Source organism: Hydra vulgaris, chromosome 08 (assembly GCF_038396675.1).
Source record: "Hydra vulgaris chromosome 08, alternate assembly HydraT2T_AEP".
In the NCBI taxonomy this organism is placed as follows: domain Eukaryota; kingdom Metazoa; phylum Cnidaria; class Hydrozoa; order Anthoathecata; family Hydridae; genus Hydra; species Hydra vulgaris.
The window spans coordinates 32589747-32600000 of NC_088927.1; the positions used below are offsets into that span (position 1 = coordinate 32589747).

Genomic DNA, 10254 nt, shown 5'->3' on the forward strand with positions numbered 1-10254 from the left:
TTTTATAGTGAAGTTATGTTGACAAATAAAATATATGATCTAAATATTAACAATATATTTCAATTGAGTCAATTTGATTTTCTGAAAAATGGTGTTTTTAGAAGACAATAACCATATTTATATACTTCTTTATTTATTCTATATTATAAATGTTTGGTGTATCCTAAATTAACAAAGAATTCAAATTGTTTAGATTAAGGTAATTTGTTTTAATTAAATAAAATGTGTAAAACCGGTAATAAGAATCGAATAAATATAAATTTTATATACAAATCTATTTATGTATGTATTTTGTATAAATACATACATACAATTAAATTAGGAAAAGAAAAAGTTATCTTTAAAAGCCTAATATTTTGCTAATATTAATACTCTGTTAATCGAACCAATAATGATTTAGCTTTTTGTACACGCGAAAAACTGATTCTTTAAACTGAATCTACAGTTAAATATAGTGGTTCTGAAAGATGATTTCATATATATATATATATATATATATATATATATATATATATATATATATATATATATATATATATATATATATATATATATATATATATATATATATATAAAGTATATAATTGGGCAATTCCGTGAGAGTGGCGGTCGTAACATTTGACACTCTTTAAGCTATTAAAAATGACCCGAAAATAGAAATGATTTGAAACTTTTCAGAAATGTAAAACACTATCATATAATTTAGTATTTAAAAGTTACAGTATTAAAGTCTTCAACTTTTTTCAAAAAATAACTCTACGCAATTAATTCTTATTCTAAGCGTTACGACTCTACGATCGTAACGCTTACTTTTTACCGCTTCTAAACAAAATACTTTCGTCAGACTTAATGCAGCAAACGGCAAGGTAAAAAAAAAAAAAAATTTGTTTGGTGCGTGTATTTAGCACATATTGATGTTATTATATACTGAGTTTCATTGTTTTTACTTGAGATTTTACAACCATTTTTATATTCTTTCTGTCGTGACGGTCATAACGAAAAATTCAATGCTTAAAAACAACAAATAAAACGACACAATCAATGTGAGAAAATAGTATAAATGATTATTAACAACTATGTATATTATGATAAAAAAATGCACTATAACATTATCAAAGTTTCTCAATTATGGATATATGATAAGATTTTAAACGCTACACAACAGGACTATAAACAGGCGTCAAAACACGTTTATACAACCTTTACAACATTAAAGCCATGCTATGGTATAATACAGACCTGTAGCAACCAGGGGACATTTGCAGGGGGATACAGGCCCGTAGCAACCGGGGGATAGCAGCAGGGACATTTGCCCACCTCCCTAATAATTTATTAAATAAATAGTTTTGAAAAAATTGACTGAAAAAATAAATAATAAAAAAAAAGAAGGTCTTTAAAACTACTTCGGAGCTCCTTAATCCTGCACCGCCCCCCTAATATAATTTTTGTACCTGCGGGGCTGTAATAAAATGATTTTTTCAAATAACATTTTTGCTTAAAAGTATTTTTAAATAGTTAAAAAAAAAGAGTTATGGAGTTTAGTATGTTTTTTAATAATTTTTTTTCTTTTTTCTCTTTCTCGCAGAATTGCCCATATATATATATATATATATATATATATATATATATATATATATATATATATATATATATATATATATATATATATATATATATATATATATATATATATATATATATATATATATATATATATATATTATATATATATATATATATATATATATATATATATATATATATATATATACATATATATATATATATATATATATATATATATATATATATATATATATATATATATATATATATATATATATATGAAAAGAATTGTTGTGTATGTCATACATTTTACAATATAATGATTAGATAGATGTGTGGGGTTATTCTAAAAGATGAGAAAAAATCTGAGACGGAGCTAAGGAATAGTGAGTGTAGTTGATAGATCAGGGAAGATTAAGTGATTTGGACAAGCAGATGATTAGAATAATCATATATTAAAAAATGTTAATGCAAAAGTTGATGAAACAAACAATAGAATAAAATATTTTAATTTTATGAAAAGGATATCTTAATTCGGTTTTGTATTTCATTTTTTTTTAAATTCTTTAATATCAGAATTAAGACTTAAAATTGCTGCAGGTTGTAAACTATCAATCACATTTCAAAGTTTTGAAAAAAATATTTGAATCTGTGCTTTTGTTGAATTATACCTCTGATGAGTTTTCTTTGTAATTTTTAAGCATTAAAAACAAAAAACAACTTCTTGATGACAGTTTGCAAATTGTCTGAATCACTTTCTATGCAATCTCGATAAATCTTTTTCCAGTATTAATTTTTTTTTTTCAAAATTGCACTTATGTTTTTTCTTTTTTACAGTATTTTAGGATTCTTTTAGCGTGCGCTTTCTGAATATTTCTTATGGCTGATTTTAAATACCAAAAAATGATTTGAAACTGAAAAAATTGTTTATTACGTGGTGCGGCGTTGTTTTTATAACCTATTCAACAATTAAATTCAATCTTTGTTATTTAGATTTATAATATAGTTTGCATATATTCTAAATAAGAATAGAATTACTCATTTTATGTATGTTTATTATTTGTAAAATTTTAATCAGAATAAAACAAAATATTCTTATTAATATAATATATTAACTATATTATAGTTTATTTATCAACTATATTCCTACCTATGAAAACTTCTTCAGACTTATCTGTACATCCAAAAGCACCTTATAAACTGACCATTTTAATAACAAGTCTTTAAGCATATAGTACACAAACATATATGTATATTATACATAAATATACTATACTTATATATATTTGTTATAGCAAGTTATATATACAGCATGTATAACCTATATATAGACGTATATTTTTATGTTCAAAGCTTGTCTTTTATAAACTTCATATAAATCTTGCAATATAAAACCACATATGATTTATATACTGAGTTTGTGTCACTATTTTAATAAAATTTTAAAATAAAACTTGCATTGCAGAGTTTTTGAAGAGATTTTTTATTTTTTAATTTAAAAATCTTTTTATGTAGAATCTTGGGTAAATTTATTCCGTTAAACTAAAATTAACTTAAAAATTTATATGAATTTTAAATGCCTCCAAAATAACTTTATAATTTAAGAAATGCAAAATACAACTTTAAATTGAAATATAAAATGTAAATATGTGAATAATATATGCGCTGTTTTTAACTAAATTTATTTTTTTTGCCTCACTCTTCCTCATCAGGGTAAAATTTGCCTGCTTTAAATTTTTTCTGCCTATGCCGTATCCAGTGATTTATATATCTATGTTTGTTATATATTATAAAACATTTTTTGTTTACTTTTAAATACAGATTGCTGCTTGATTATAAGAAAATTATTGCAAAGCAAGACCTTATTTCTTTGTTGTTAAAATGTTTGCGCTATTTACATCAAAGTGTTTGGGTTAATTTAGAAACTTGTTTTTAAAATTTTTTTTCAATCTCAGAAATAGGCTGGCATAGTCATTAGGCCGGCATTTATTGCAGGAAAAACAAACAAACAAAAAAACATATGCTATACACACTTAGTGCCTAAATTTTGAGAAGAGTATTTTGAAGAGCTAAACAAAATGAGTTAATCCAAAAAAAATTCCAGATTTTTACGGTCCCTATAAATGGATAATCTAGGTCAAAGTTTTGCTGTGTATAGAAACCATCTTAGAGTTTTAAAACAGGATAATTTCTATCAACTAATTAAAAATAGATTCCTTTTTTTTCTTAGTTATGCCCAAATAATATTTTTAATTTTAAATCTAGAGCATTCTAAAGTAAATTACCTAAAATCTTAGATACTTATCATTTGCCATTATATCCTATGCTTCTAAGGAAAAACCAAAGATATTATTACCCATATTTTTTATTTATAGTACTACTGATGTTTATCTCGCAGTTGAATGTCAGAAAATATAAAAATTAATAACTTTGTTATAAATAAAAAAAATCTAGTCCATTTTACTAGCAATTTAGCACTCAGACTCATTTAGTTTATCTGACTACATGTTGTCATCCTCCTCTGATTGGTGTAACCTTTAATTTGCAAAGGTCTGCACAAATTACACCATCTTTATTAAAAGAAAATATTTTATGAAACAATCACTACGGCAATAACAATGAGCAAAATCAAGCATCTAACCTGGTGCAGCAGGCAACCTGGTGCAGCAGGAACCTGGTGCAGCAACTCTATTCAAAATATGGAAATAGAACCTTGATTATTAAAACAAGAATTTGTGAAAAGACTTGGGTATTTGCTAGTGTAACACATAAAAATAGCTAATTTTAAAACTTTTATCAAAAAAAAATCACATATAAACTTGAAGGAGTTTTAAGTGAATTTTAAACTTTGTGTTAAACACCAGATTAAATATGAGTTTAGCGATAAACTCCCGACTTAACTTAAATTAAGTTTTTAACTCCTTAGCGTGGATTAAATTTTTTTTTTCAAAACTAGTTTATAAAAGTATCAAAGAATATAGCCTAGTTTAAAACTTTTTGAAAAAAAATTTACTTAAAAAATACTTTCAGTGAGTTATTTATGTTTACCTCATTGTTTTAGATGGAATGAAACCATTACACAATGCAATTACAACAATGGAACTAGGTTCAGCAACTGAAACTACTTCAGAAATATGTTCATCTATCTTTCGCAAAGTTTCCTTTTAAAATAAAATCGTTACCAGCTTAACAATAATATAATAACATTATAGATATAAATGATAATAATAACATCAATAATAACAATAATAATAATAAATAATAAAATTAATAATAATAATTATAGTAATACAATAATAATTTAACGCATAAACATATTATTTATTATTTTTTTCATTAATTTATTATTTAACACATAAACATATTATTTAAATATTAGCTAATAATTTACAAAAATATAAATAACAAAAAACCTTTTGTTCTTTTTCAGTGACAACAACTTCTGCTAAAAATAAAACAAATAGAAATATAAAATTAAAAAAAAAATGTTTTATTTTTTATGCAATCTGTATACAATAACAAATCAATTAAAAAATAGAGCAATTCAACAAGAAAAATATAAAATAGAGCAATTCAACAAGAAAAATATAAGTCAAAAGTTCACTATTACAATAACAAGACAAAACTCTTAAGTATAAACTTTTTTATTTAATTTTTATTTTAGCTTATTTGAAGGTTTATAGTAGATTTTCATAACCTGAAAGTTAACAACATAGTTAACTAATATTAAGTTAAAATAACAATGTAAACTTTCATTTTCATTTATAATTTTTGTAACTACTAAAAGTTAAGAAATCAGCAAAGTATCATGACTAACACCTGCCACAACTGAAATGCTCAGTTAATGCCAGGGCTGTGGAGTTAGAGTCGCTAAACAAAATCGCAACTCTGACTCCAATAGTAAAACTTCTCGGTATTGCATGTGCATATACAAAATATTTAACCTTCAAAAAATTTTTTTTTTAATTATTGCATAATTTTTTTTTAAAGAATTCAAAGAATTTTGCAAAAATTTTGTATTGGAGTCGTACTCTGAAAATTTCAATGATTATAGTCATAATTGGTAATTTTATCTTTTTATGCATACATATTTCACTGCACTTAGATTAATAAATCTTTTATAAATAATCCAGCAATCTTATCCCTAAAACTTACCAAATTAAAATAGTAACATTCATAAAAAGTCATTAAATTTTCCAATTGCTCACTTTTTCCTGGAAACTTTGTGCTAATAATTTTTTGTGTTAATTTCTCATTTTAATAAAAACTACCAAAAAATGTTAATCTTTTTTTTTTTGATTAATGTTAAGCAGTCCCTTTTCTTTTGGGTTATCCAAAATTCATAAAAAAACAAAAACATGAAAAATTCATTTTATGGTTGCCAATATAAACAGATAATAAAAATTTAACGCAAACAACTGAGTAAAAATAAAGTTTTCAGTACCAAGAATTCATGTCAACAACATTCAGTATCAACAAATCATGAGCATACGAAGAAGAGTCTAATGTGAAAAAGAAGATAACTCTTTTAACTAAAAAGGAAAATAGGTTTATTTCAATGGTTCATGGTCAAAATTTATTAATCAATATAGTTGATGCTAGGATTTGATTGAATATTCTATTAATTTCTATATATAAACTTTTTACTAATATACGAGGAAAAACCAGAGGAATAAGAATTAGTATTCTTTAATAAACACACAGAATATATATATATATATATATATATACACATACAGTAGGCAAAAAAATCAATGGCACAAGTTTTTTTTTTTAACTTATCCGTTTTCCCATATTTTTTAAAAACTGTAAAAAAATGTAAATGTACATCAAAGAGTACTACTATTATGAAGATTTTTATATGTATTTGTGCACGATTTTACCAAAGGATTATTGTTTTTAAAAACATTAAAAGCACACAGGTGTTATATTGGAAGCAAAAAAATAAATGGCACAATAACTTTATTTAGTATTTTTTTGAATTTTTGTGGGAAAAAAAATAAAATTTTGGTAAGTTCAAGTCTAAAATTATATTTACATATGTACCACATAAGATGTGTTCATATGTAACATATTTGTAACGCACAAGTTTTGATTAACTGAATAAAATTGATTAATTTATAGCAACACGCTCATTGTAAAATGACATTGGAAGATTTCTCAAAGAAACTTAGTTTAGTTAGTGGATTTGGTAAATAGTGGCAAGACCTACAGAGAAGTTAATAAACAGACTGGAATCCCTTTTTGAACTGTCGGCAACATTATAAAAAGCATAATTTGAATGGGACTACAACCAATATATCAGGAAGAGGCGGTAAAAGGAAAACATCTGCTGCTATTGATAGAAACATTATTTTACAAGTGAAAACAGATTTGAAGCTGCTCAAAAGATTGCAGATAAAGTTAACACAACCACAAAATCATGATTTCAGCTCAAACTATCCGAAATAGAATTAGAGCAAAGATTTCATGGTAGACTATGTTGCAGAAAACCCTATTTGACTCTAAGACATATGAAACAAAAATTATTATTTGAAAAAAAGTATGCAGACAAGACTATTGAGTATTGGAAGAAAGTAATTTGGAATGATGAACCCAAATTTAACCTGACCTTTTCGGATGGACACCAAAAAGTCTGGCAAAAACAAGGTGAGGCATACAAATTGAGTTGCATGAGAGGAACAGTATGAGAGACATACAAATGAATGACATACAATGAGAGGCATACAAATTGAGTTTCATGAGAGGAACAGTAAAACACGGTGGTGAAAATGTCATGGTGTGGGGATCAATGGCTTGGCGAGAAGCTGGCAAATTAACTTTCATTGAATCAACTATGAACGCCAGTTTGTATATAGACATTTTAAAGCAAAATTTGAAACCCTCTGCTCGTAAATTTAGATTTGGAAACAACTTCATCTTTCAACAGGACAATGACCCAAAACATACTGCCATTGCAACAAAGAATTTTTTCGAAAAAATAATATTAATGTAATGGAATGGCCTGCCCAGTCCCCCGACCTTAATTCGATTGAGCATTTAGTACATTCTAGTACTACATGTACTACATTGTAGTACATTCTAGAACGGAAAATTCAAGATCGGGCTTACAGAAGACAAAATTATCTAAATACAGCAATAGTCAAAGCATGGGAGAAAATCACTCCAGAAGAAACCAAGTCTCTTGTGGAATCGATGAAAAAAACTTCTTAAAACCACTTTAAGAAGAACAGATAAACTGTTTTAAAATAATTGGTTTATAACATTTATTGGATAGTCTGTAAAAATTATAGGACATTCTGTAAAAAAAAAAAATTTTTACTCATTTGAGTTTTTTATTAAAAAGAACTCACATTTTAAAAGCTGTTCATAACTTCTGAAATTGCAAAAAGTAAAGTCAACAGTATTTACAATTTTCTTCCCATTTAACGCAACCTGATAAAATAAAGAAGGAGAATAATTACCTTTTAATTACTAGTTCCACACAATCTAAACCATCAGGATATATAACTACTTTGTATTTAGTTTTAATACATATCTACTTCATATTTAATTTTTAATAGCAAAAATAAATTTCACATACTTAAAGAGGTGTCTGAAATAAATAGAGGTGTCTGAAACAACTCTACTTTATTTCAGAAAATTTTTGGAAGAAGAAAAAAAAAAGAAAATAATTTTATATAAAAAACTTTCATTTTTTGGCATACTAATAAATTTTTTTCTTATATAGATAGTATCTTCCTATTTAAAACATTTAAATTCAAAATATAATCAGCAAATAAAAAAGTATAGTATATAATACCAATATGAAACAAAATATATTGGTATTGAGCCAACCTAAGTTTGCACTTGTAGATATAGTTTCTTGTATAGTGTGCCAACCTAAACCTGCACTTATATATACTTATATATATATATATTTTTTCTTTTATATTATGCATAAATTTCCCTGAAAAATTATAAACTTTATTACAAAATTGAAAAAGATAAAAAGACAAGGAAAAAAATAGAAATATTATCAAATAATTTAATTTCATAGAAAAATGCCTACCTTAACCAAAAAAACTGAACCTAATAACAAATGTATACTTAAATGTAAAACAAAGAAATAAAAAATTAAAAAGCAAAAACTTTTAATTCCTAAAGTTGTTATTTTGCAGTTTTTATTGAAATGATGACTGTTCCTTTTGTATGTATAAAAAAAAACACTTAAATTGTTTTTTTTTATACATACAAAAGTGTAAAGATTACATGCAACTAAGAGTTCTATATTTTAATAAATACCTATAATATATATATATATATATATATATATATATATATATAAATATATATATATATATATATATATATATATATATATATATATATATATATACAGTATTGGACAAAACATTTGCAACCAACATCGAACAATGCTAAAAAGTGTTCCTAATTTTACATGTCTTAAAAACGAAACGAACTATACTACCACAGCAAACAGTTCAGGAGTCTGGAGTCATAGCATGCCATGACATGAGCAATCAGCTGACAGGTGACAGCACACAGGCAGAATTTCGTTGACAAGTGCCATTTTGCAGCGGACAAAACAAGTGCAACTTTTTTGGTTTGTTTCATTTTCTTAAGTCTGGTCCGTGTCAACGTCACGGGAGTTTTTTAATAATTAAAGAAAGTATCCAGAAGTTTCCAGAAGCATGCAGAAGCTTACAGAAGTTTCCAGAAGAAGCATCTGGAAGCATCCAGTAGCATCCAGAATTATCCAGAAACATTCAGAAGCATCCAGACGCATCTAGAATCTTCCAGAACAGGTTCACACAGGTTCATTTTACTATATAAGAAACATGTAAATCGACATGTAATTCAGTCAGTATATGGAAGTCAATCAGTCAGTATTATCAAGACAGTTTATCGAAGTGAGTTTTATCAAAGTGTTTTATCGAAGAACATCAATACAAGAAGTGAAATACAACAAGTGTTTCATTACATCAATACAATCCACATGCAACCAAGACGTTGTGTTTCACAGAGCATTATTGTATCATCACAAGGTAAATGTAACACGGTAAGCCTTGAGAAGTGTGATTATTTATTTTTATTATTTTTATGACTTCAAGTGCAAAAATGGCTCCCGACAGTCTTGGATTGGAACTAAGAAAAAATATTATTAGTGATTACGTAAGTGGAATGTCACAAAAAAGTATTTGTGATAAATATCGCGTGAAAAAATGGACCATATCAAGACAATGTTCCAAATATCATTCTACGGGCAAGTTGGCAGCAGATAACAAAGGTGGAAGATTGCGTTCCACCACTTCTAAAGAGGATTCTATGATCGTCAGATCCGTCAAGAAGGATCCCTGGATATCATCAGTCGAGATACAAAAGCAATTAGAGCTGCCTGTATCTCATATTAACTGGAATGTGCAGAAATGGCGAACTGTCCTGTTTAGTGATGAATGGAAGTTCAACATCATTGGGAGCGATGGCATTTGCCGTGTACATCGACTGGCCGGAAAACGCCTCGATTTAGGTTACTACCATAAGACCGTGAGGCATGGTGGAGGCAATGTAATGGTCTGGGGGTGTTTTTCTGCTAACGGTCTAGGCCGAATACATCGAAACGATGAAATAATGGACCGTTTCATGTATAAAAATATCCTGAAAGATGTTATGTTACCTCATGCTTAA

At 26.4% G+C, this 10254-nt stretch overlaps 1 protein-coding gene across 3 annotated transcripts in view; it reads right to left on the reverse strand.

The window, feature by feature from the left end:
- LOC100202102 (uncharacterized) overlaps positions 1–10254 on the reverse strand; it is a 42608-nt gene that overhangs the window by 6407 nt on the left and 25947 nt on the right. For 2 of the 3 annotated variants that reach the window (XM_065803446.1, XM_065803448.1), the window contains 3 exons: positions 7920–8001; positions 4980–5011; positions 4615–4727 (listed from right to left, as the gene is read on the reverse strand). In XM_065803446.1, the coding sequence (XP_065659518.1) occupies positions 4615–4727; positions 4980–5011; positions 7920–8001 (227 nt within the window). Of the gene's footprint in view, positions 1–4187; positions 4255–4614; positions 4728–4979; positions 5012–7919; positions 8002–10254 lie in introns of those variants that run through there. The other variant, XM_065803447.1, reaches the window with a different exon arrangement.